The following is a 27979-nucleotide window of genomic DNA, read 5'->3' as shown; positions in this document are numbered from 1 at the left end:
GTTAGGTGGCTGGCTCACAGTCACACAGCTTCTCCTGCATTTTTAGAAGATAAGGTGGGTCATGAACCAGACGCATGGAAGAGGGATGGGAAGGAAGAAAGGCTGGCAAGTGAGAAAATGCCCTAGTGAGAACATAGTTGGAGACAAAGCAACACTCCTCCAAATCCCCAGAAGGAAACAAAACCAGGGAAATGACAGAGGAGCCCTGGGAGCCCAAGGAGGGCCGGAGAGGCCTCTGAGAAATGGCTCCTTCTCAGGGGAGCATCCACAGACTTTACACTGGCAGCTCCCAGCAGCTTCAGGAGGAAACACCCTCCCCAAAGGTCAAGCTTCTTGCCAGGCTGTTTACTGGAGCGGAGCCTCACTGGCCTCACTGAAGTCCCTATGAGGCAGCAGCCCCTCCCAGGTTGGATCCCGCATGGAGGGATTACAGGAGCAGTGACTGTCTCTTGCCCTTGGGAGGGGCTTACCAGTAAAGAAGCACCAGCATAAAGCTGCAACCAGGAGAAATCGGAGTACAAACGACTGGGTTTTGTCAAGATGAAAACAGAACCCTCAAGCCCCGGCCTCTCCTACCTCAGGCACTGCATCCTCACGGGGCCAAGTCAGGGAATCGGCCTCCCCGGATCTCAGCTGCTGCCAGCATGTGCCAGGAAGTTAGGCTTATGACACGCGCGATGCCCCATTTTACAGGGAGGAGCTCCCAAGTGGCCTGTCCAGCCATTTGTCTGGGGTACGATGCACCTGGGGCGTCCCTGTGGTGGTGCTGGTGGGCTGCCTCTGGTCACACCCTAGCAGGTCTAGTCCCCTCGTCCCATGGTGCTTTCCCATGGCCGGCCAGCTAGTGCTGCCTACAGCAGTAAGAACTTCCTCGTGTGTGTTCAACCAAAACCAGCCTTCTCTGGTGAGTTTTAGTTCTGCCCTCCCTAACCGCCTGCAGCTCCTTCAGCTTTGGCAGATCTGAAGATAGTGGCCCGATATCCCCTTTGGGTTTTCGGTTCCCTCAGTTAACTGCCCCAGTTCCTTTACCAGTTGTTCATCCGGCTTGTGATCTGTAATCCACTCCAGCTGGCCCAGCCCCTCTTCAAATGCCATATCCAGGACAGAGTGCTCGACTCAAGAACACAGCAGGGCTCTCACCTCCTCTTCTCCAGACAGCCTGCCTTTTGTAATGTAACCAAGGGCTACACTAATGTTGGTGACTTGTGACACCCAGCTGCCTTGCAATGACTCTGAGAATCAAGGGCACATTGGAGTAGGCATTACCCTGGGGGTCAGGAGACGTGGGCCCTACTTCCCCCTGCAGTATCTTCTCTCTGGACCTGACCTCCCCATGGGACAAAGTGCTTAAGAACAGGGTTTCTTGGGCCTTATGACAAATTATGTAATTTTCCAGCAAGTAGTCATCTCCCCCTACCTTCTTCCTTGGGTTCAAGTATGCTTCCCCACTGACTTTGGGCTTAGCCACATGACTTTCTTTGGTCACAGGATATTAGCAGATGTGATACAAACAGAGGCTTCAGATAACACTTAGGTGATTGAACTTGCCCTTTATGCCTTCTGTGACTTGCCATGAGAGGAACTGCCCCAGGGGAGCTGCCGTCCTCATAGTCTGCACCCCACGATGTACACACATGAAGCAGACTTGAGCCTGCCCTGGGTCCTGGGGCTGAATCCAACCAATTCACAGCCTGCGGGAGAGCTTGCCCAGTTGTCCAGGAGACTTGAGAGTAATAAAAGCAAATGCTTGTCATGTTAAACCACTGAGATCATGGGGATGTTTGTTACACAGCATTACTGTAGCAGTCAGTGACTGATTACAGGTCTCTTTAAATAACTCTTCTGGCACTGTGGATGTAGGCTGGGCTGGCAGACCTGAAGACAATCTGCAAGCCTGATATCTCTCCTCTTTTTTTTAAATGTCTGTCTGTTTGTTTATTTATTTATGAGAGAGAGAGACAGAGAGAGAGACAGAGAGATAAAGAGGGGCAGAGAGAGAGGGAGACAGAAGATTCCAAGTGGGCTCTGCACTGACAGCAGAGAGCCTGATGTGGGACTCAAACCCATGAACCGAACCATTAGATCATGACCTGAGCTGAAGTCAGATGCTCAACCGACTGAGCCACCCAGGCATCCCAGATTTCTCTCCTCTTAAAAGGAAATACAGCTCAGTCAAGGTAAGGAGAGATTTATCCCTACGGTTGGGGTAAAACTGCTCTTCATGCCTATTTCCTGACCCTGCCTTATCAAACAGTGGGAAATAAGGGGGTCCTGAGGAAAGCACTTTCTCTATATCCTCTCTATTCTGGAAATCTCCTGTATAATTTGAATCTGCAATGTACCTAGTCCTGTGCTATGGTTTCTTGAACATTGTGTCACTGAATCTTGAGGCTCAGGGAGGAGAATCACCTACTCAAGGTCTCAGGGGCATCTTGGGATGAGGTTGGGATGTGTGTCCATTTGTCTCAGATGCTAAAACCCATGCTTTTTCCAGGAGCTACACAAAAACAATGCCCCCTAAGAATTAAGACTTTCAGATCCTGACTTGTGGACAGGTATCTGTGGGCACTCATATGGTTGTTGAAAAACAAATATCCCTTATTGCAAACTCCCCATCTGTCCCCAGGGAACTCTTGAGTGAGTTCCTCATGCCACAGAAGGACAGAGAAGCACTAAGCAGACCTGAGGTCCCTTCCAGCCCTGCATCCCACCCCTTGGCCCTCAGAGCACTCACACCTTTTAAGCAGAAGGAGCTTAGCAGCCTGTTCTGAAGTGAGGATTTTCCCCGCCTGGTTTGCTGCATTTCCCATCCCTCTAATTCCTTCCTGCAGGGCACCTTCTAGGTGAAAAGCTTATGTAACAAGCGCTTTAAAGTTGGCAGGAGCTGAGCTGGGCTTTGAAGACCTCCAGAAGCTATTAGGCTGTCAGAAGGGAGGGTACTAATTTACTCCCTCTGAGTTGGGAAGACCTGTTCGCAGAGAAATGGAAGTAAAATGGGCCTTCAGATGTTGCAACATCCCCTGGGGGATTTTCTTTCTTCTGCTGCCTCTTGGATGGGACAGCAGAAGAGATCTGTCGTGGCCAGCATATCTTAGCCACACGCTCAGTGGGGGAGACGGTTGTAGGACACGGCCCGAAGACAGGGCAGTCTTGGCCAAATCCTTGTCAGCTACAGATGTTGGGAAAGAACTGGCCATCCCTGTTGCTGAGGAATAGGAAGCAGGAACTAGAAAGCCCTGAGTTCAACGCCACGTTCCACCACTGGTAATAATGAACATGAGCAAGTGACTTATTTGGGGGCCTCAGTTTCCTCATCTGTGTAACAGATGGCTCCTTCCCTGCTTCCTGACACACTGGGCAGCACTGTAGTAGGCTCAAGGGATGGTGGCCAACAAGAACTAGCTTGTGTCCTCATGGAGCTGACAGCCGGGCAGTGGCCAAGTGATTTCTGCAGTGTCCTGCACAGAGGGCTGGTCTAAGTCAGTAGTCACGCTGGCATGGTGACAGCTGTGTGCAGACAGCATTCTTCTCCAACATCCCAAGTGGCTCACACTCAACCCCGACCAGAGGACTGCCATGCTGTTCTCCCTGCCCCGTGCCTTTCTCTTCCTGTCCATGGTTACTGTTTTGCATTGTGGCTGACAGAGTGCTTTGCCTCTCACCCCCAACACCCACCTCCCCACGAACGCCTGGAAGGTAGAAAGGATCGTATGGACAACCTGGCGTGGTCTTCTGCCTCTCCAGCATCCTTCTGCCCAGCCATACCCAATACCTCTCTGCCCAAGGGCCCTCAGGAACAACAGAACTTGCTGCCTAATGGCACACTGGATTCCACAATTGCTTTTCCTTACAGCATGCTGGACCTGGCCACTTTCACTTCCTCAGTGCCTCCATTTCCCCAACTTACAAAATCTGTAGACCGAGGCTGTGCCATTCCTGTGTGTTATCTCCTAAGGTACCAATGCTGGTGTCTTGCACTCAGCAGACACGCAATGCACATGGTTTTAATGAATGGGTTAATAAAGCAATCACAAAGCTAGCTTTCAGAGAGATGTGGCAGGGCCCTGGGATGGAAAAATGGGAGACCTCAGGCAGAGTCCAGGCTCTACTGTGTACAGCTGATGGGGGTCACTTCCGTGAGCCTCTCTTTCCCCATCTCAAAGATGGGGATAACATGGGAGGGACTTTTATCATGCCAAAAGTTCTTTCAAATGCACGATCTCCCTTGAGCCACATAGCAACCAAATTGTGTGGTTATTAAATACAAGTCTCCTGAAGAGCCACCTACTATGACCAGGAGTTGAATTCAGGGGTACAAAGACCTCAGCAAACAGACCATTGGCTAGAATCCAGAGTGCCAATTCCCTTCTGCCATGCACTGCTTGGTGACCTTGAGTGGGTTCCTGGCCCTCGGTGGGTCTCAGCCTCACAGTAGAAATCAGGCTGCAGGCATGAGAAGCCAGGCAGCCAGGGTCAGACAGCCTCAGGCTCACCTCCCAACCTGGGCAATTCCCTTCCCAGTTCTGGGTGTGGGCACATGCAGGAGGCCAGGCAGGGAGGCCGAGGGGTAAGATGGGGCACTAGTCATTCCAGATGGGACAGGACAGGACCCTAAAATCAAGTGAGAAGGGGCAAGAAGCAGGGTTCTGAATAGAAGGCAGAAGAACAAAGCCCGCACTGTCAGAAGACCTGAGTTCAAGTCCCAGTTTTGCCACTTACTAGCGATGTGACCTTGGGCAAGTCACTTACCTGCCCTGGGATAAATCTTTGCCACACAGGGTGGGATGGGGGCCTGAATAAGACTCCTGGGGTGGATTCACATTCAGTCTGCAACACACTCTGATCACATTCGTTATTTTCCTAGCTCCTCAAGTGGCCCGCTCTTTGATCCTGGGGCAGGGAGAGGCCGAGAAACAGACTGCCTGTCTTGTCCTGGCCCTGCAAGGCGGGAAGACGAATGTGACCTAGCCTGACAGTGTGGAGCTCTTGGGGTCTGGTGGAGGTTTGGGGTTTGGCAGGGCCACAAAATGCTCACCTGTAGCAGTTGTTGTTATAATTGTTATAACTTCCCAGAGCAGTCAGGCAACCCAGGCAGATGGCATAGGAGAAAAAGATCTGTGTCCCAGCATCTACCCAGACCTGCAGGAAGGCACAAAGAGGTCAGCATAAAGAGAAGTCAGATGAGTGATGGCCCTGTTCTCTGAAATCCCCCACCCACACCTTACCATCCAAAAAGTCTAGACGGAGAAATAAACGAACTTCCTAAACTTCTCAGGAACGTGTTTTAGAAGTTCTGTTATTGGGGACTGCTTCATTAAATATACATGTCCTTAATTAATTCCAGAATCTTCCAGAGGTTATGGGTAACAGTTCGCTGAACAGCAAGAATTTGGATGTTTAGGTCCCTGCTCCAGCTTGTGTGACCTTGGAAAAGCTACTTAACCTCTCTGAGGCTTAGTCTCCTCATCCGCGAAGTGGAGAATGAACTTCCCTCTTAGGATTGTCAAGAGGATTTGTGTGATACGGAACGGAAGCTCCTGGGACCCAGCTCATAAGGCAAGTCATATTTAAGCCAAATTGAGTGACTTCTTATCTTTGTGATTAAGATTACCATGAGAAAACTGTCACAGGATTCTGCCCATGAGAAAATATTTGCATAGCTGATCTGAGCATAAGAGGTGGCAGGGAAGGGGTAGGAGAAGGGGGAGGCCCACCTGTATCTTTCACCTTTCAAAACAGATGCATTTAGGCTTCCTCTGTGGTACTTAATGGAAACTACTTTCTTAGTTTCCAGGCTCCTCTCTGACAAAAACTGCTGTTGACAGCATGAGACGCACACCGGGAGTTACAATGGCTTTTCTAACATGTTTCCCCAGGCTCTCTCTGAGCCCAGCTCCAAGGAAAATCCAGAGCTAAAAGCCAAATGCAGCCGATGACGCTGATGGTTGAGAATAGGGTGCCATCTAGAGAACAAGGCTTTGCACTAAATACAAATACTAGCTACATTTACTGAGCACTTGTTATGTGCTGGGCACCGGGGCTGAGCCCTTTGAGCATTAGGGCATTTGAATATTCACAGCATCCCTACATGGTAAGTGCTATTATTTATAGCTGAGGAAAGTGAGGAACAGAGAAGTTGAGCAATTTATTCAAGACCACACATCTGGGAATGGCAGAGGCAAGTCTATGGAGACCCACATCTAGAGATACATACTTAACCAATCCCAGAATTTCAGAAGTCCTCTGGGATAATCTCCCACCCAAGACTCTCTTCTGAGTACTCCTGACTATTAGAATAGTCTCTGTTTGATGACTGCTAGTGACAGGAAACTCACTATATCCTGATGTGGCCCTTTCTTCTTTAGAGAGTTCTGACCATGAGAACATTTCTTAAAATGAGAGGAAGTCCCCCTTCCTGAAGGTTCCTAGTTCTGGAGCCATCCAGACCACACCTTCCTCTTCGATGCAGTAGCACTTTAGAGATTTGGAGAAAGCACCAGTGCCCCTTGGATCCTAGAACTCGTCCTTCTCCAGGCAAAATCTCTTATTTCTTCTCTCAGGGATTTGATTACAACAGTACAGGTCACTCTACCCTGGATTTGCTGGAGTGTGTTAATCATTCAGCAAATACTTATTAAAATTAAAGATCTTAATCTTAGGCTGCTTCTCAACCTAAGAAATGAATACATTTTTTCCCTCACTGGAGTGTCTTGGAGCTAAATGAGCATCTCAAGGAGAGCCCTTTTCATGAAGTGTGTGTGTGTGTGTGTGTGTGTGTGTGTGTGTAGAGCAGGGGTGCCAGTATAACAGAGTGGACAGAGACACGGGGAAGAGGAAATGGAAAGAGTGAATATAACAAGAGCTTTTTCAAGAAATTTTGCCTCCAAAGGGAGTTGGAAGATAGGTAGTGGAAGGGGAATTGAGGGAGAATTTTTTTTAATGGTAGAAACTCAAGGATGCTTAAATGTTGATAGGGAGGGTCCAGTGCAGACACAAATGTTAAAGATTTAGGAGAGAAATGGATGCATTTTTAAGTCCTCCCGCTCTGCCTCAGTTCCCCTATTTGCTACATCAGTGGATTTTCTTTACCCAAATCCAGGGTAGTGACCTTACTGAGTCATCAAATCCCCAAGAAGGAAAGAGAGGTATTTTGCCTGGAGGAGGGAGAGTTCTAGGGTCCACGGGCAGGGGTGCTTTCTCTGAATCTCTAAGACCAGTAGTAAATCATACAGAGAGGTAAAACACAGAACAGCTGCTGCCCCAGGAAACCGAAGACCAGATCACAGGAGCTACCCAGTGGGACTCCTGGCACTCTATCAAGCACAGCTCCTCTGGTACCTCACTCTTGCCTATAATGCCTCTGCAAATTAGATGTCCCTGTACCCAGCCCCTTTTCTGTCCTCTGGCAGACTGTACAGAACTGCTTGAGAAAAACTGCCAGACTTGTGGGAAATCTAGTTTGTCCATCATGACTGAGCTCCATGGCCACTGGTTCCTCTCCACCCAGAACATGGTAAACAAGCTCTCTGTGACTTTGAAAACACCGGAGAGCTTTCTATCCACACACCCTGAAGATGTAACCCCCAAAGAATGACTTTCACTTATGGGGAATTTTCCCTGCAGTCTGTGCATTGAGCACATCAGCACTAAAACAGACATCTGCTGGTTTTGCCCACCCAGCATCCATCTCCCCCTTTCAGGTAACAGCTCCCCAGTTTTCCTTTGGGAAACCACCTCTTCTCTATTGGGAGGTAGCTTCAGAGATGGTCACATGACCCAGGCCTGGCCAATCAAAGCATTTCTCTTGACGACAGTGATTGATTCAGAGATGAGCATATGATGCAAGCCAAGACAATTAAACTCAATCCTGGGACTTTTACTGAAGCTACTGCAAATGGGATATCTTCTTTTCTCCTAAAGATGCTAAGCTTGTAATTCCTGGGGGTCATCACTGAACATGAGGGAATAGCCGGCCCGAGAATAAAACCAACACAGAGGAAAACAGAGTTTAGAGCAAAGAAAGACTGATATTGATGATATGACTTGAGTACCTGGATCCAGTTATGCCTGAAATGGAGGCCTAACCTAGAACATTGCACTTTCAGAGGCCTATAAATTCCTCTCTTTTTAAAAATGTTTACTTATTTATTTTTGAGAGACAGAGAAAGAGAGAGAGCACACAAGCAGGGGAGGGGCAGAGAGAGAGAGAGGGAGACAGAATCTGAAGCAGGCTCCAGACTCTGAGCTGTCAGCACACAGCCTGACACAGGGCTCAAACCCACGAACTGTGAGATCATGACCTGAGCCGAAATCAGACGTTCAACCAACTGAGCCATCCATCTAGGTGCCCCAAATTCCTCTTTTCCTTAAGTCAACTTGAACTGGATTGCTGTCACTTCAAACTCAAAGAATTCTGACTAGTAGCAACATTAAGTGCTTAGAAAAGCCCAGGGGATATAAGCCCAAATCCTTCAATCAATCCTGAATTACTGGTAAACCAGCATTTACTGAGTGCCTTCTGTATGCAGAACCCTGTGCCAGAACCTGAAAGAAATACTGTACAGTTACATATAGCACTTCATCTTTGTCTGCAGATGAGATAAGCTGAAACATTCAGAGCACAAGGTAGCCAGTACCTAGGAGTGGTCGATGGTGGTGAGGGTGGGGGAAGGATAATTAACGTGCTAGGGCAATCAGAGAAGTTGTGCTTAAAGGCACACCTTTAAAGACAAGAAAGATGGGGGAGGACATTTTGGGTCTGGAGGTTCATGTGACAGGGGGATGTTTTCTCAAATAACTTTTCCTTCTTGCTCCCCTATCTCCAAGGTAAAATGCCTGTCATTGTTATTCTGGTGGTTACCATCAAATTCATGCCTCTATACAATTCCCTTAGTTCCCCCCTCTTTGTGACACTGTGTGTTGCTTCCCAACTATGAGGAATATTGAAATTGAAATTAGTCAGTAGTCTCAGTTTATTTTTCTTCCCTTTCCTCTAGCAACTAAATAGAAGAAATATTCATTGGTTTCCAGTTGATAGGTAAAAGCAACATGTGAACTTATCCTATCTTCCATATACATACTCCACCGTTTCCCAACTTTAAATTTTGTTCCGTAAGAGCATGATCACAATGTACAGCCATTACATATTATATTGTCTCCGTGACAGGCATGATTCAGTGTGAGCTCTACAGGTGACTATTAATTTAATGCTTACTCCAGCCCTTATGATAATACCTCTCCTGTCAGTTTGGCTGCCAGTAGCCTGTTCTCTAGTAAGTCCCTCAAGCAAGGCTCATGAGAAGTAAGATTTCCTGGCTTCTTGTATGTTCGTAATAGTTGGCTGATGGCTTTCATACTTGAACGTCAGTATGGCTGCACATAATATCCTTGGTTCTCTTTTTCTTTTCCAGAGCATCTTAAATACATTGCATAGTTTTCCCCTGGCACAGAGTGAAATGTAGAAAAGCCTGAATCCATTCTTCTCACTTAACTCTTTTTGTTTGAATGACCAACATTCAGGTGTTTTTTTTTTCTCTCTCTTTAACGTTCAGTCATTTTTATTAGAATAGGTCTTAATGTTGACTAGTCTGGGTTGATTTTCCTAGGCTTCTGATATACTTTTTCAAGATGAAGTTCAAGTCTTCTCTTTTATTTCAGGAAAAAAGAATCCCTGAATTATTGTTTTTAGTATTTATTTTCTTCCACTGCTTTGGGTTTCTTCTTGGCATACTCATGTATACGTTGGATCTTTTTTTTATATCACTTTTTCTTTTATTCTTTAAATTATCTCTTCATTTCTGACTTTATTTTTTTTACTTTCCTCTTTTCCATCCCCTATTTACCTTATGATATTACCCATGATGTCTATTCACCTCTTTAGTCCTTCTATTTAGTTATTCCTCCCAAAATGTTTTGCCTTTCTTAAGCAGTACTTCCTGTCAGCCTTATTTTCAAATGTTCTTTCTAACAATTTCACCTATGCTGTTGTTTTATCACACCTGTTGGTTCTTCATTTCTTTCAGCTTGTTTTGAAATATTAAGTTTTAGCATTCAGCTGTTTTGTGGGCTTGTCTGTGGAATGCATACATTATCTATAGGAATACTATTATGTTCACAATTCTTTTTCTTATAATAGCTTTGTATGGGATTTGACATGATTCTTTTCTGTTGTTCATGTGTAGGGCAGACACATTTTCTTGTCCTCTTAGGAGGAGATTTTCTTGTGTAGAGGAATGGGGGGATAGATGATCCAGGGTAGATTTTCTAGCCTCATAGTTACCTCTTCTGTTATTATCAAACAGTCTTGAAAACTATGACTGTGCAGACAGTACATTCTGAAATTACTGTTCTCTGTTCCCTTCCCCTACTCTTATGCCAAATTTCTCTTTTTGTTTCCTCTAGTGTCACTGATCTGCTCAATTTGGATTCTGCTTCTAGTGGTTTCTCCCCAGGGTGGTGTTCTCTCTGGCTATGGAGCCTCAGCTGCTTGGTCCTTAGAGTTCCCAGGGCCCAGACCTCATGCTCGAGCTTCCCAAAGCCTTCCCACATTCACCTATAGCTTGGGGCCCACATATATTCCTCTAGTTTTGGCTGACCTTCTTCTCTATTTTTTATTTATTTTTTAGTTTAAATCCAAGTTAGTTAACATATAGGGTAATAATGATTTCAGGAACAGAATTTAGTGATGCATCACTTACATACAATACCCAGTGCTCATTCCAACAAGTGTCCTCCTTAATATCCCTTGCCCATTTAGCTCATTCCCCCACCCAACATCCCACCAGCAACCCTCAGTTTGTTCTCTGTTTTTGTCTCTTATGGTTTGTATCCCTCTCTGTTTTTATATTAGTTTTGCTTCCCTTCCCTCATGTTCATCTGTTTTGTATCTTAAATTCCACATATGAGTGAAGTCATATGATATTTGCCTTTTTCTGACTTACCTCTCTTAGCATAATACACTCCAGTTCCATCCACGTTGTTGCAAATGGCAAGATTTCATTCTTTGAATGCTGAGTAATATTCCATTGAATATATATACCACATTTTCTTTATCCATTCATCACTTGATGGACATTTGGGCTCTTTCCATACTTTGGCTACTGTCAATAGTATTGCCATAAACACCGGGGTGCATGTGTGCCTCTGAATCAGCACCCTGTATCCTTTGGATAATACCAAGTAGTGCGATTGCTAGGTCATAGGGTAGTTCTATTTTTAATTTTTTGAAGAACCTCCATGCTGTTTTCCAGAGTGGCTGCACCAGTTTGCATTCCCACCAACAGTGCAAAAGGGTTCCCCTTTCCCCACATCCTTGCCAATATCTGTTGTTGCCTGAGTTGTTGGTTCTAGCCATTCTGACAGGTGTGAGGTAGTATCTCATTGTGGTTTTGATTTGCATTTTCCTGATGATGAGTAATGGTGAGCATTTTTTCATGTGTCTGTTAGCCATCTGGATGTCTTCTTTGGAAAAGTTGTCTATTCATGTCTTTTGCCCATTTCTTCACTGGATTATTTGTTTTTTGGGGTGTTGAGTTTGATAAGTTTTTTATAGGTCTTGGGTATTAACCCTTTATCTGATATATCATTTGCAAATATCTTCTCCCATTCCATTGTTTGCCTTTTAGTTTTGCTGATTGTTTTCTTTGCTGTGCAGAAGCTTTTTATGTTGATGAGGTCCCAATAGTTCATTTTTGCTTTTGTTTCCCTTGCCTCTAGAGACAAGTAAGAAGTTGCTGCACTCAAGGTCAACGAGGCTGTTGCCTGTTTTCTCTTCTAGGATTTTGATCAGTGGAACAAAATAGAGAACCCAGAAGTGGAACCACAAATGTATGGCCAACTAATCGTTGACAATGCAGGAAAGAATATCCAATGGAATAAAGACAGTCCCTCAGCAAGTGGTGCTGGGAAAACTGGACAGCGACTGCAGAAGAATGAACCTGGACCACTTGCTTACACCACACAGAAAAATAAACTCAAAATGGATGAAAAACCTAAATGTAAGACAGGAAGCCATTAAAGTCCCAGAGGAAAAAATTGGCTGACCTTCTAAGATAGACCTTCCAAGCTTCCCCTCCTAGAGTCCTCTCCTTCCAGGGGTGAACATGTTTTAGAGAGTTCTGGTTTTCCCGGCTCTCAGGCTTCTGAATTCCTTTGGCCTTTGCCTTTATCTTCATATTCATCTTCTCTCACAAAGTTGACATCATGCACATGTTACTGCTATCAGCATTTGGTTCCACTTGGTCACATTTTGTGGTTCTTGGAGTCATGAGCTCTAGTTCATGGAGTAATTATTGTGAAGATGTTGTCTGTAGGTTTTTTTGTTTTACTATCCTGGGTTTTCTCTTTGGGTGGAGAGAGTCTGGAAAATTTTAAGGTTTTGTTTTTTCTGCTGCCATCTTGTCTCCTTGGTTCCCAAGAAATGATCAGTGGGGAGATGAAACAAGATTGGTCTCAACTGGAGACGAGAGAATACCCAGGGTTGAGCAATTTAGTAGACAGAGGGTAACAGAAGATGAGCTAGTTTTTTAAAGGGAGGGTGGAAGTATAAAGTGGGGAAATGGGGAAGCATGGTTTTGGACAAGGCAAGTTTGAGACATCCAACTGAGATGTGCAGGAGGCAGGGGGATAGTCAAGGGCTAAATATCACAGCCTGGGCTGGAGACACACATTTAGGAGTCATCACAATTTTAGCAGTAACTTTACATCTCCTTGACTCCAGATCCACACCTTTCTCCACTGGCTTTTTCCATTTTCCACATTTGTAAAACTCAGGTTGATAAGGCTTCTCTGCTTAGACACATGCTCATTGGGCATTCAAGAACCAAGAATCTTCAGGGTTAGACTTCATGAAAGTATCTCATGAAGAAGCATGATATATCTTCACATGAAGCCTCCTTAACAGACTTGCCTAAGTGAGGTGTGTCTATGTTCTTAAACATCTGCCTGTCATTGCAAAAATGCAACAAGGTCCCAGTTGTCAGCCTTCCTCCTCATCAGGGAAGGAAATAGTTAACTTATGAGGGAGCTGGTATATTTGTTAAGATAATTACTGCTGGGCTACGCAAGAATAAACAATAAACTCCCAAATCTCAATGGCTTAGGACAACATAAGTTTATCGTTTTTCATTTATTTTCCCACAAAAAGCCAAACACAGATTATGAAGGGGCTCTCTTCAACCCAGTGACTTAGCAATACAAGCCCTTCTATCTTATCTTGATACTTCTACGTCAACGCACCCTCTGAGGCAAAGGAACATAGAATTGGAGGTCTGCTTGGGAAGTTTTAAGAGTTAGACCCAGGGGTTGATTAAATCAATTCTGCCCACATATCACTAACCAGAACCAGGTTGCATGGCCCCAACCTAAAAGCAAGGGAGTCTGGGAAATGTACTCTTCCTACTTATGCAGGAAGAAAAAAGGAAGTGAGAACTGGTTGGTAAACACACAGTATTATCTCTGCTATAGGCATTATCCCACGTCTATTTCCCCTACTTCTTACTTCAACTAAGAATTCCACAAACACCCAGGGATCAAACAAGATTATGGTGGCTCCTGGAATGACTCTATAAAAGATAAAAAGAGAGGCTAATAAAACAGACTAATAACATTTATGAACCCTTCCACCAATCTGGTGATGCCTTAAGAAGTGGGAAACTTCAGGGGCGCCTGGGTGGCTCAGTTGGTTAAGTGTCTGAATTCAGCTCAGGTCATGAACTCGCGGTTTGTGAGTTCAAGCCCCGCGTCGGGCTCTGTGCTGACAGCTCAGGCCTGGAGCCTGCTTCAAATTCTGTGTCTCCCTCTCTCCCTGTTCCTCCCCTGCTCAGGCTCCATGTCTCTCTGTCTCTCGAAAATAAATACATTTTTTTAAAAAAGTGGGAAACATGAGTTAACTGTTGAAAACCTGCCTTATACTAGAGGTTTTCACAGACACAATGTCATCATTTACATAACCATCCCACTAAGGCAAGTACTCCTATCTCCATTTTTATAGAAGAGGAAATGAGTCCATACAAAGTCAAACAGCTAATCAAGGAGAGAGTCAGGTTTGAACCCAAAGTATTCTGGCTCCATGTTTCTGAGAAAAGCTCAGGCCTCCTGGTGTGCTGAGTAGGCCTGGAGTCTCCACTAGGATATAAACAGCTCTGTGGCTGTCCAGTCAAATAGGACAAAGGCAACCCCACCTTAATGAAAGGAAGACCAGGCAACTGAACCCCATTGACCAGCATCTCCCAGGATGCTACAAAGGGGTAAGCTCAGTGGAGAAAGGGCTTCCTATTTCTCAACACAATTTGAAGGGAAAATAGTCTCCACAAAACAAACCCTAAGGAAGCTGGGTAAGTAGCTGAGAAACGGATCACTCCCCATGTTCTACAGCAATGAATGGGGGGCGTTCTGGCAGCATGAACGTAGGCGGTCCACATTCAGAGGTTTGGAGAACAGATTTGCATGGGAACAGGGGAGCAGAGCCCCTTTTAGAAGAGAGGTGGTTCCGCCCTCTAGCTCTGGGGTAACCTCACATCTTTCGGGACAGTTGGTTCCAGTGAGCGCTGGTGCACAGTAGGTACAGAAAGCAAAGGATCAGAGTGTAACCCCACTTCCCAATGAGACCCACAGGGCCCAGCACAGGGCTGCACAGAGTAGTAGGTCCTTGATGATATTAGCCAGGAGGAACAAAGAACGGTGGATGCACAAGGACAAATTCTTCCCTACCCACACTGAGAAGCTATGTTTTTCATGACAGACACTCAGTATTTGCTGCCCCAGTCCACATGAAGAACACTTTACAGTTTGCAAAGCACCTGCTTATGTTCTGTGACCCACAGGCCGCCCTGAGGTGGACATGATTATCCCCAGGTTAGAGACAGCTGTGGGAAGGGGCAGAAACATGCTTTCCCTCTCCCCACATTTCCATTTTGACCATATATGTAGAATGTCTTATCACTTAGAAGTTTGGGAACGAAAGCTTAGTGTCTTTTTCTCACCTCTTGGAGAGAGACTTCTACTCGGCAGGGATCAAGGAGAGGGTTATTGTGCCTATGTGGTTAGCACCTCCCTCTTTTTCTCTCACAAGCAAAAGGTTCAATAAGACAATGTGTGTGAAAGAGATATTCGACACAGTGGCTAGCTCTTGGAGGGCACTGGGAAGTGCTCAGAAACCCAGCCATGAGCTCTAACAGTAGGTGTTTAATCAACATTAATCCCTCCTTAGATACGCCAGTATTGAAAAATCTAGAAAAAACAAACAAACCAAAAACCTCTTCCCTTCTTTTCCCTACAGTAAACATGCACTGGGAGTCTACCATGTGCCAGGCACAGTACCAGCATCTCCCGCCCTCAGGGAGCTTACATTCTAGCAGGAGAGACAGACCACACACCAAAGCAGAGAAGAGGCAATACAACACCTGGTGGACAGGAGCAAGCAGGGACTATATGGGAGATGAGGTTTCGAGGCAGTGAAGGTGCCGCTGCTGTCTCTGGAGGCTGAGAGGGAACTGGAGCCAAAGGTCTCATTTTCTGTGGTGTCTGGCACAGCATGGGGGACAGGAAGACACTTCCCTAGAAACGTGCTTTCAGGTCCACAAACAGAGCCGACCATCAGAGCAGCAGGGCAGTTCCTCTGCGCATCACCAAAGCGGAGGCCAGTGGGCGGGCCCGGTATGCCCCTATCTGTGTCCTGGAGTGGGTGGGATTTGTGGCACTGACCCTTCGAGGTCCCTGACAAATGTAGCATTAGCCCATCCTGCCCTCAGTGAAAGGAGGGGAGTGAGGACAGTGATGCCAATGATCGTGACACCAGCTCACCTCTGTTAGTGCCTATGACACGGCAGGGGCTGTGTTCCAAGCGTCAGACTCACTGTTGAAGTCAGTGCTATTATTATCCCCCTTTTATAGATGAAAAACTAGTGCCCACAGGAGTGAAGTCACTTGTCTCTTTAGCTTTGGACAGACAGACACCCTGGCCACTGTGTGAGGAGTCAGCCTTAGGGACAAATGAGCCTCTGGAACTGCCCTTTGGCATGTGGCCTGCCCTCTGGGAGACCATGCTAAGGGGTCTAAAGGGGGACTAAATTAAATCACGTGGCTTCTGTCAGGTGCCTGATTCCAAGCCTTGCTATGGCTTAATGGAAGGATGTGAGCTTTGGGGTCAGGCAGGAGCCCAGCTTGTCCACTTACCTGCTGTGCAACCCTAGGTAAGTTACTTCACCTCTCTGAACTTCGACTTCTTTGTCCGTGAAAGATATGGCGAGTGTAAGGTACACAGTGGGATACCTGGTAAGATTTCCTTAATGTGATTTCTTTTGGGGGCTAACACTTCTCAACTGTACCATGAAAACAAGCTCTTGCTCCTTTTCCCCCATCACGGCCTCTTCAGACCAGGTGAACAAATCAGATGTCTGAGTAGCACCAAACACTGCAGCTGCCCATCACTAACGCAGACCCACTTACTTCTAGAGCCTGGAACATGGGTACGCCAGTGAGGGGTGGAAGGAGCCAGCGTCTCACCACTCCCAGGCTCCTTGCCGTCCAAATGCCTGGCCAAGAAGATGCGTAAAAACCGCCAGACCCAACAGCACATGCAGCATTTGGCTTTTGGGTCCAAGTAGCCAGAACAGGGCTTGGTGGCCCTCCTGGGGCTCACAACCTACAGGCTTTTGTCTCCTTAACATTTTCTTTTATACAGACCACCACACAAAGACACACAAACACACATACACAACACAACTTTTGTAAGCGGAGCCTTCGACTGAGGCTAAAACATAACTTATATGGCCTGGCAGAAAATGGCTGAGTTAAGCTCTTTCTTTTCTCCTTTTATATTGGTAAAGATTCTCAAAAGATTAAAAGTAGGTTAGGAGAATAATACAACAGCTGTGTTTCCAGTGTGTACCTGACAACGGCTTTTGTAGAAGTGAATAATTACATGAAAATCACTTCCTTCCCACCTCTTTCTCAGCCCCCTCTGGGTTGCTAGGCGCCCTCTCTCCTTCTTTCTGCTAATGCCACATACAGAAGCTGATGAATACAGTATGGCCATTATGAGGGAAGGGAGTTGGGAGAGAGAAGGATTCAAATGCTCCCTCCCTGATGGATTCAATGGTGGGGAGAGGGCTTTGGGGGAGTCCACTCTGGATATATTTAAATGCTAATGCACTGGGCAGGCGGGCAGGGCCAGTGGGAACAGTGGTGGGAAGGGGCAGAAGCTCTTGGCCTGTAAGCCCCACTGGAAATATGTTCTACAGCCTCTGGCTCTGGAGCCAAGCACTTCCCTGGGCAGCCGGCCCTGGGGGCTGGACTGGGGCCCTGCCAAAGGCCCTGCCAGTAAAGTGTCATTGGGCTGAAGGGTTGCACTGCGGGCGGTGAGGAGCTGTTCAGTTCTGCAGGGGTGGGTGGGGGGGAGCCTGGGCGTGTAGGCTAACCCTGGTGGCCCTTTTGTGTGGAGCAGGGAGCGGGGTCACTGTGGCTGGGTCTTTGCCCAGAGGCTGGACAGCCATGTCCCAGTCACAGAGAGCTGAGGGAGTGTATGGGTGTTGTTGGCACTGAGCTGATGGCAATGACCTCGTGCCTTCTGTGGCGGAATCCTGAGGCCTGTGCATGCCTACCCCCTAATCCATCACATGAGACAATTGAGTCCCATCTTACCAAATGGCTAAAGAGAGGAGGTTCTGAGAGTAGGAAGCATGAGCAAGGCCCACAGATAGCATGTTCCCTGCCCTGAGCTTTTCCCAGGACTGCCCATGCACCCTCAAGGGGTTGCACTTTAGGCCAAAAGTGTTCCTCTGGGGGGACGCAACTGGCACTCTGGACAGGACAATTCACTGTGCAAGATGTCCTCTTCACTGCAGGGGTGTAACATCACTGGCTTCTACTCTCTAAATACTAGAAGTAGCCGCAGTCAGCACAGAAACCAGAACTAGGCTTCCATGTGTTTCTAAGTGATCCTTGGACAGTGGTCCTATCTAGCCCTGGTTGAGAACCACTGAGGCACGAGGAATCTGAGCTGGCATCAGTGGTGAGGCTGCAGAGCCCACATCCCATCTCTGGGAGCACAGGGCCAGGGACTTCTTGGCCAAATGAGACCTGAGCTCCCAACCAAGCCCCAAACTGGCACATTCTCCCATGTCAGCTGAGCAAGCAGCCAAGATGAAGCCTCATCAGCTTCTGCCATAACCACTTCTCTCTTCTCATAATCACTGAGCTGGTTCAAGGCAGAGAGCCAAGGAAAGAGAGGGCACGCCAGGATGCTCCATGCCCTGGGAGAGCCAAGTGGCCACATGCAGTCCTGTCTACAGAAAGGACTCCCTTGAGAGGAAAATGAAAAAGAAAGCAGCCACAGTTGGTGAAGGCAGCCACCTCTGCATTTGCCCAGAGACAAAAGAGTGAATACATTTAATCCCATCATCATATTCATTGCCTATGGTCTGTCTCTTCCACCTAGAACAGAGACTCAATGAGCAGGGACTTGCATTTGTTTGTTCACTGATGCATCTCTGGCACTTCGCACACTGGTTAATACTCAACAACATGTGCTGAAAGCCCACAGCTGCTTGGAGTCTCCAGGACATAGGAAGGGAAGATTCAAGGCTCATGCAGAGTCCTAGCTACCAGGCTAAGTGGAGAATGTGCTGGACTGACAAGGTTAGGACCCCTGTTTCCAATTCCAGGTTGCCCTGATAGTTCCTGGGTGTTCTCCCTCAAATTCTTTCTCCTGGCCTCAGTTTTCTAATCTGTAAAATGAGGAAACTGGGTTGTAATGGCGATGACAAGTATGTGGCAAGCACATCCCCCTCCATTTCCTGCCCATGGCAGACATTGCTAATCAATTTCACTCCATTTCTTCCCATCCATGGCAGACATTGTTAATCAATCCCACTCCAATTCCTGCCCATGGCAGACATTGCTAATCAATTTCACTCCATTTCTTCCCATCCATGGCAGACATTGTTAATCAGTCCCCCTCCAATTCCTGCCCATGGAAGACATTGCTAATGAATTTAACCCCCATTTCTTCCCATCCGTGGCAGACATTGTTAATCAATCACACTCCAATTCCTGCCCATGGCAGACATTGCTAATCAACTTCACTCCGTTTCTTCCCATCCATGGCAGACATTGTTAATCAGTCCCCCTCCAATTCCTGCCCATGGAAGACATTGCTAATGAATTTAACCCCCCATTTCTTCCCATCCATGGCAGACATTGCTAATCAATCCCATTCATATTCCTGCCCATGGTAAACACTGTTAATCAACCCTCCCCCTTCCCCACCTTTCCTCTCACGGCAGATATTGTTAATCATTCACAACACTCTCTTGCCCTCCCCTCTGCCCAGCTATGGTAGAATTCCTCCATTCAGTCAGAGTTGGTAAGTGAGCTGAAACCCGTGAAAGATGGTCTTCTAGCCCTGAACACCAGGCTTATATAGCAAGGATATGTTTTGGGGTCAGTGGAGACTCACTTTCCTTGAGGTGTTTTGACCTTCTAGTCTTGAAAGCCCAGGAAGACACTGTGACACCAGAGTTTAAGCTCCTGCCCCTTCCCAGGAGCAAACTTCAATTCAAACGCAAGGAGCAGAGAGTCTTTATAAAGGGAAGAGGAGGAGGATGCCACACTCATGGAAATATACATTTTCAATAGGTTTGTAGCACTTGTCCTGGCCTGGAAAGCTGAAAGGAAGAGGAGGGATATTCTAGGGGTGCAAGTGGTATCAGCAAAGAAAGGCCTAGAGGCAGGGGAAAGAAAGATCTATGTGAAGTTGCCCAGCAGAAATGCTTCCAAGCTAAGCAAAGGATGTCGAGCGGGGATAGAACGTGCCTTCCTGAACTGCACAGATTTACAGAGCTGGCATTTCATTCATCACTATATGTTTGGCTGGAAGTTGCTCGTACTTTGAATTGGAAAACACCTGTGGTAGTCATAGGGACGAGGCAGGAAGATGCTACTCACTTCCATGGGAAACAGAATTCTGAGAGTGAAAGGGAAAGGAACTCAAATTCCTGCCTGGAAGAGCCTCCTTGAGGGGTTCCATTGTGGTGAGGGTATGGGGACAGTCACAGCAGCAAAAGAGCTTTGTCCCCAGCTGAGAGCTCCAGCCCCAGGATGAGCTCCCTCTTGCTAAGTAGTTGGGGGTGCAGTGAGGAAATTCTTGCACTGCATTGGAAGTTAGAGCAGAAATCTCAGAGGTTTTCTGCTGTTAACAAACTTAACGATCAGGGGGTCAATTCCCCCCAACAACACTTTCTGTGCATCACCTATCTGCCAGGTGTAGAGAATACACAAATAATAAGACCCCTAGTCCCTGCTCAGAAGCTTGTAATCTAGCAAGTGAATGAGGGGAAAGGAAGTCAAACAAGACCTTCCCCGGTCCACAGTATCAGACAGATCTTGAGTGCCTGCTCTGCTGGGTGACATGGAGGGGGCACTTCTTTGAACCTCAGTTTCTTCAGGGGTACTGTGGGGATAACAACAGCTCCAAGGTGCTGGCATTGTTCTGGACACAAGACAAGACAACACATGTAGAGCACACACTGGCCCCTGGCTCACGTTAAAAGCTGCATCCAGTGGGAGGGGCCGAGTGGCCAGAGGGGTCATTACTTCCAGCTTGAGGAAGAGTCTGAGGAGTCTGAAAAGCCAAGTAGATGTGTCCCAGGAGGAGAAGCAAAAGAATAGTCAGCTATTCTAGACTGGTCCCAGAGCCCTGGCCTTGTCTCCACCCCAGGGTGAGTGCTCCCATGAGGGCCAGGAAGCTCATGCCTCCTCTCCCAGGCCCAGCAGACAAACCCCAGGGAGCTGAGCTCTTCAGGCTTCACTTTCTCTCCCTGGGACCTCACTTTTGGGCAGCATCAGGAGTGAGAACAGAGGGGAAACCCACCACCTCCATATGGGCCTTCAAGGAACTATGCACGCTGCTCGCCTGAGTACCACCTGAGAATGCAGACACCAGCTTGCTCCTGAAAAAGGTGAGTGTGTTCTATCATCTCAGCAGCAGAAACCCAGGCCCTCAAATCCTCATGCACCTCACTCTCTTTTCTGGAGGCCTAAAAAGGCTATTACCTCAGTCCTTCCCAAAATGCTTTGAGCTAGGTACTATTATTTTTTTTAATGCTTATTTGAGAGAGATAGGGAGACAGAGTGTGAATGGGGGAGGGGCAGAGAGAGAGAGGGAGACACAGAATCTGAAGCAGGCTCCAGGCTCTGAGCTGTCAGCACAGAGCCCGATACAGGGCTCGAACTCACCAACCGTGAGATTGTGACCTGAGCTGAAGTCAGCCACTTAACCAACAGAGCCACTGAGGCGCCCTGGTACTATTATTATCTCTCTTTATGGATAAGGAAGCTGAGGCCCAGAGAGGTCATGGACGTGGCCTTTGATCACCCAACCAGTAAGTGGAAGATTCAAACCCTATGTGTCTGATTCCAAAGCCAGGAGACTGCCACTGTGTCAACCAAGAAGAGAGTACCCAGGGTGACCAGCCTCATAGGCGCAAAGTCCAGATGGATCTGGATAACATGCAGTGGCCTGCCCACATCCACTCACATACTGTTTCCTTCCACCTCCCTGCATCCTTGTCAAACTGCATGGCCCCATGGCTACCTGACCCACACTGCCTCTCCCCTGCTCATCTGAATGGAGAGGTGACAGCTTTAAACACCAGCAGATCCTTGAGAATCATGGCACCCAGAGCATGCAGGGCAGATGACAGAAGCAGGTTCAAGTGATGGACTGAGTGAGCCACCACAGCAGTACCCGCAGACTCTGACACCAGCTGCCTGAGCACTACAACGTCTTAGAGGGGCCAGAACCCAGGAGGGATGGCTAACCTCACAGACGGACTAATGGGAGACACTGACAGGTTGCCACATGTCCTCCCAAATGATGCTCCACCAGTGTGGCCTTGGCTCTGGGCAAAGTGGTCATGACTGAGGGGCTGACCTCATTCCTCATGCCCTCCCTTAGCAAGTTCTGCGGGCATTGGCTTGAGGAACAAAACCAAGAATGATCATTTTAAAAATAAATCAAGGCATGAATGCTGAAGTGTTTAGCGGGTAAAGTGTGCTGATGTCTGCAACTTACTCTGAAATGGATCAAAAAATAAATTAAACGGATGGATGGATAGAAGGCTTGGAGAGGCCTGCGATGAAGCAGACACAGCAAAACGTCGATGGCAGAATCTAGGTGGTGGGTATGTGGGTGTTCCCTGTGCAGGCAGAACCAACAAGATGACACAAAGGATGCTCCCATGCCAGCAGTGGGAACTGGTGGGCTCAATGAGATGAATCATATACGCAAACTGGGGAGGGAAATGCTTCCCAGGGATGCATCAGTGAGGATACCTAGGCTTTGTGACCAGTAACTCATGATCAAATCACTGAGGGGTAAACTTAGGTAATCCCTCTGCTGTCCAGGTGACAGTCAGAAGCCACATTCAGTGTCAGCTCCCAACCAGAAAACCTGGCAGTTTATTATCCTTGACATCACCTCATTGATTAAAAACACTTCTGAATTCCTTAAATCATCCAACTGCAATTCATGGTTTTATCCGAGTTTTTAAAGCTCATTTTCAGCCACAACTGTCTTCTGGATGAGGTAGATCAGCCTTCCAGGGCTTACGGGAGAAGGAGGAACAATGGACCAGAGCGTAGCAGTCCCCAGTTGCCCTTGAGACTGTATGGATTCATTTTATATTTGGTTCTTGGGCACTCAGAAAGAAGCCCATGCCTATAATTTATCTTCCTGTCTTTCTTAGAACCCTTTCTTTCTTTTCCACTCTGTTTCTTCTCCACTTTGTCACCAATTCTGACGTATAAACAGTTATCACGTCACCCACTGTCCCAGGCATGATCAAAACACTGAAATGATGACCACATTCTACACAAGCACTTAGTGAGTACTTGCTATGTGCTGAGCCATGCGCAAGCCTCCACCATGGGAGAGGTATAGTTGAATAAGATGTTGTCCAGGTTCTGGAAGGGTAGTCTTGGGCGATGATCAAGTGTAGTTTGGATTATCTCCACAAGGAAGTTAACCACATACTCGCTTAGAATGCTGTTCATCTGACCCTTTCCCTCAGTCTTATGGCCTTGAGAAATCTTAATGTACTATCATCCATTATCTTGGAGGCATGTGGAAGATTTATAACATAAAAATACTCACATGACTGCAGATATATCATCTCATATCTCTGAGTCTCATTTTCACAAAGGACATTTTAAAGAATAATTCCTGGGCTGACACCTTTTATTAATCAGACACATACAACTGCTAATAAGCACCTCCCATGGGTATGAAGTAGCCCACAGGAATGGGTCATAAGGGAGAAAAGAAAAGCAAAGGGCTACTGGTAATGAAAAGCTTGAAAACAAGTGATTTTACTTGATGCTCTAATTTTATGGTTGAGGGAACAGTGTGGCACAAGGAAGGACAATGTCTTTTCAAGGTCAGTGATGGAACTGGGTACCCTGATTCTAAGTCTGGGAGTTACCCACTATGCGACACTGCCTCCTTGGGGCAGGGGAGGGTGGGAAATGCAAGGACCAAGGCACAACATCGGAGGCTGAGCTTTGCCCACCAGCCCCTAGTATTTGGAACATCTCTAAGGCTCTAATCAAGGAGACAGAGCTATGTTTGACCTCTTTGTGAACATTATGCAGGACTCAGTGCTTGCCCTGCAGGGCTTTTCAGTGCTTGGTTTGCATATGAGAAGTGAGGGAAGCAGAACATGAGATTCACACACCAGTGAGTTTTCACAGAGAAGAACGTCAAATGTCACAATCCCAGCAAACTAAGATGTATCAAACCCTTGTCATCTTGCTGCTTACAGACAGAAAAGATCCTTGCTTTCCTTGTTCCAATATGTGCTGGGTCAGAAATCATCAGAACACATTGCATTTGCAAAGCAGACTTCTTCTTAACTAAGGAGGGGTTGCAGGAGGCAGTCACAGCATCTTAATTATAAGAACTACATGCACCTCTCTGCAACCCTTGTGTTTCTCAGGGCTCTGTTGTGCACATCAACCTGTTTGTTACTCTCAGCAGTCATTTGAGGTACAGATGGGAGGTCTTATTAAAATGGAAGCCCAGAGAGGTTAAGTGATCTGCCCAAGGTCACAAAGCTAGGGAGTCAGGAGCTGATTCTATGTCTAGCCTAACTCCTTAACTTCACAGATGGGAAAACAAGCTCAAAGGGGTAGAAAGATGACAGATGTTTCAACAGGAAGTTCTGCATTCCAGTCCAGTTCTCTGCCAGCTGAGGTCTTGGGTAAGTCAGGTCCTCTCTCTAGGATTCAGCCACTGATCCACAAAAGAAGAAAGAAGGCCTAGATATTGACTTTCAAACTTGTTAAAATAGCAAATAAATGGGCTCCATGGGGCTTTTTATCTTGATGAATATGATTTTTACTGAATGTGCTGGAAGTATACTTATTGTCAGAAAATATATTCAGTGGGTAGTATGAAATATGAAATCACCATAAACATATGACTTTATGGATAAAATTGAGCTGCTGAATTAAGCATGAATGACTAAGGGCTAATTCTCTTAAATGTGCTACCTGAACATTCAGTGTGTCATATTCAAGACTAGTAGATGAAGAGAAGCAAATACCTGAGGGTTAAACATATTTTTATGGGAGATACAGAAAACACATAATTATAAAATATCATAACCATTTAAAAATTCATAGCCTGGCTTGAAAGGAAGATATAAAATTCTCCCAGATGCCAGAATGAGAGAAGTCAAAGCTGAAAGAGAAGGAGGAGGAAGAGACTTAGCAACCCATGGGGATATCCAACCAGATAGAAGCCCAAGAGGCTGAGGTTTAAATTCCTTTTCAAGGACAGAATTAAGATTACAGCCCCTGAGCATGACCAAAAGCTGAGTGGGCTTACTGAAAAAAGTGAGGAGCTAGAAAAGGACTGTCCTATGATGAATGTGGTATTAGAAAATTCTACCCCTTAGCCCAGAACTCAACATGGAACTTCTAGGTATGGATATGACCACACATGGCTCCTGTAAAGTAGGCACCCAAGCTTAAACCGCAACTTGAAAATCACCATCCTAGAATTCCATACCCAGCAAAACTACCATTCAAGAATGACAGTGAAATAAATATCTTTTCAGACATAAACAGACTAGTTCCCATGGGGCTGCTTAAAGAAATATTAAAGGATGCACTGCAATACAAAGGAAATTTAATTCAGTAGAAAGAAGTGAAAGAAATGGGGAGCAAAGAAATTGGTAAACATATTATCAACATATCATCCAAGAATCAACTCTAGAAAGTAACAAGGCAATATTTTAAAAAGTAGTAAATAACCATAACAAGGGTGAGGGTGTGCGTGTGGAATTTGGAGGGAATTTTGCATCTTTGTTATTTTCTTGTTCAGAAAAAGGACAAGGCTGGTTAACAGCCACTCTGATTAATTCAGCATCTTTTGTCTTTCCAGTGTACCCCAAGAGAGACTCTTTCTTCCCAGCTGGGAACTGCCACATGGGCAGCTACCACCTCCTTCTCAGCACTTCACAGGGCGGCCCTCCAGTTGCCGTGCTTTCTGCCCAAGACAACTGTGGCCACAGTTCTGGTGCTGATTCTTTAATGGGCATGCTCTGAACTCTTCTGGAAATAACCTGGGCCCTACAGTGTACAGTAAGGAACCCCAGAATACTGATAGCATGCCTTCGAAGAGTCAGGGGTCACTGCTCCATTTCCAAGTTTCTGGAGTAATTTGAGTTTCAGTTTCCATAGACACCCCCATCCCTGGTTCCTGGGCCCTTTTCCCTCTAGAGCACTACTGGCCAATAGAATTCTATCTGCAATGATAGAAATGTTCTATATCTGCTCTGTACAGTATGGTAGCCCCTGGCCACATGTGGCTATTGAGCACCAGGTATTTGCCGAATGAAACTGAGGAAATTGAACCTTAACTTTTACTTAATTTTGATTACTTTAAATTTTAATAGTGAGTTATGGCTTGTGGCTACCTTAACTGACTGCATAATTCTAAAGGGTGGGCATCCCTGAAGGGATCCATTTTACTCCCAAATGATTCTTGAGAGACAGTCCCCTGCCTCTACAGGAATCTCTGAAGTGAGCTCACCCTCCCTCTGCTCTGGTGTGTGCGTGAGGGCAGGTGGGTGGCCCCAACACTTGGCCCCCACCCCTCTCCTTCCCCTGACCACAACCCTGATGCTCATCTGGCAGCCTCAGCCCGCCCTGCGTGCTCTCTCAGACCAGCACGCCTCAAACCTGCCTGTGTACACAAACCAGAGACAGCTGTTGTTAAAATGCAGACTCTGATGAATATGTTTGGGATGGAGCCTGCAAGTCTGCATTTTTCAACAAGCTGGCAAATGAGGCTGTTGCTGCTGCTGGTGGTCTGGGGACCACACTTTGAGCAAGACAGTTTTAGGACAGTTGTCTTGAAATGTCACGTCACTCTGCCTGTAGGCACCATGACAGCTGGCATCATATCAGCTCCCATTAATATTTGTATCTTCTGTTTTTGCCATACCTGTTTTCCACGGGGTTTTAAAAGCAAACTCTATGAGAACAGGATAGGTCAAATCAGCTCATGCTGAACAGAGCTGCCAAAAAACCCTGAAGTGTTAGTCAAGAACATAAAATTAAAGGCATATTCATCTCTTAAAGAAAACAAGAGCCAACATTCATTGAGCATTTACTATGCACTGGATATGATGTTACGCACATCATGAATGAGGATGATCTCATTTGATCCTCTCAACAACCCTTTTTATAGATTAAAAAAAAAAAGCCAGGGGTGCCTGGGTGGCTCAGTCAGTTAAGCGTCACATCCGACATCAGCTCAGGTCACGATCTCATGGTTGGTGAGTTTGAGCTCCATGTCAGGCTCTGTTCTGTGTCTCTCAAAAATGAATAAACGTTAAAAAAAAAAGAAAAGAAAAGAAAAACAACAACAACAAAACCAATGAAGGCCCAGAGAGCTCAGTAATTGCCTGAGGTTACAGTTAGTAAGCGGATGAGCCATGATTCAAATCCAAGCAATCTGATGGGAAACCCCACACTATACCAGAGCTCTGGCGGAAAGCTCAAGTCCAGGGATCTTGATTGTTGGCAGTGGATGGACTCCTTTACAGAAAAACATGCTTAATGAGGTATCTACACACAAATGTTCCTAGCAGCTTTATTCATAATTGCCCAACTTGGAAGTACCCAAGACGTCCATCAATAAATGAAAGGATAAACAAACTACGGTACATCTTGAGGACAGACAATTATTCAGTGATAAAAAGAAACGAGATTCTAAGCCACAGAAAGATATGCATAAACCTAAAAAGCTTATGACTAGGTGAAGGACGCCAATCTGAAAAGGCTACACGCTGTAGAACACTCTGGAAAAGGCAAAACTATGGAGACAGGAACAAGATCAGTGGTTGCCAGGGGCTTGGGGAGGAAGGAAGGATGAATGGGTGGAGCACGGGATGTTTAGGATGCTGAAGCTATTCTGTATGTCATGGCAGATACATGACATTATACACTTGTTAAAACCCATCAAGTGTACAACACAAAGAGTGAAACTGAATGTAAACTCTGGCTAGTAATAATCTCAAGATTGCCTCATCAGTTGCAACAAACGTGCCACACTCATAAAATGTAAATAATAGGGGAAATGAGAGCGGGGTGAGGAGGTGTATGGGAATTCTCCGCTTAATTTTTCTGTAAAGCTAAAACCGCTTTCAGAAAGCCTATTAATTAAAAAAAAAAAAAAAGAACATGCTTAGTGCACACAATTTTATGTCCAACTGTGGGGGGGGGGGGGCAAAATCCCTCCCCAGTTAAAAACTCCTGTCCTAGAAAACACCACTCATCCAGATACTCCACCCGCTCCCACAGAGAGCAGCAAATGTCTAGCAAGAGTAGATAATTTGTACATGTCTGTTGATTCATCTAAAAGGCAAAGGCGTAGCCAGCACGTGGCACACAGTAGGTGTTCAATAGTACT

The 27979-nt window shown here is 46.3% G+C and overlaps 1 protein-coding gene across 1 annotated transcript in view; it reads right to left on the bottom strand.

Moving 5' to 3' along the window:
* Nucleotides 1–27979, bottom strand: part of SLC6A11 (solute carrier family 6 member 11) — a 133797-nt gene that overhangs the window by 29133 nt on the left and 76685 nt on the right. Inside the window, exon 7 of the mRNA XM_042910851.1 lies at nt 5036–5139. Coding sequence (XP_042766785.1) covers nt 5036–5139 — 104 coding nt within the window. The remainder of the gene's footprint in view (nt 1–5035; nt 5140–27979) is intronic.

The sequence above is a fragment of the Panthera leo genome, chromosome A2 (assembly GCF_018350215.1).
Source record: "Panthera leo isolate Ple1 chromosome A2, P.leo_Ple1_pat1.1, whole genome shotgun sequence".
NCBI classification, from domain to species: Eukaryota; Metazoa; Chordata; class Mammalia; order Carnivora; family Felidae; genus Panthera; species Panthera leo.
The sequence above is the reverse complement of the archived record's forward strand: the minus strand, read 5'-3'. Positions and strand labels throughout refer to the sequence as shown.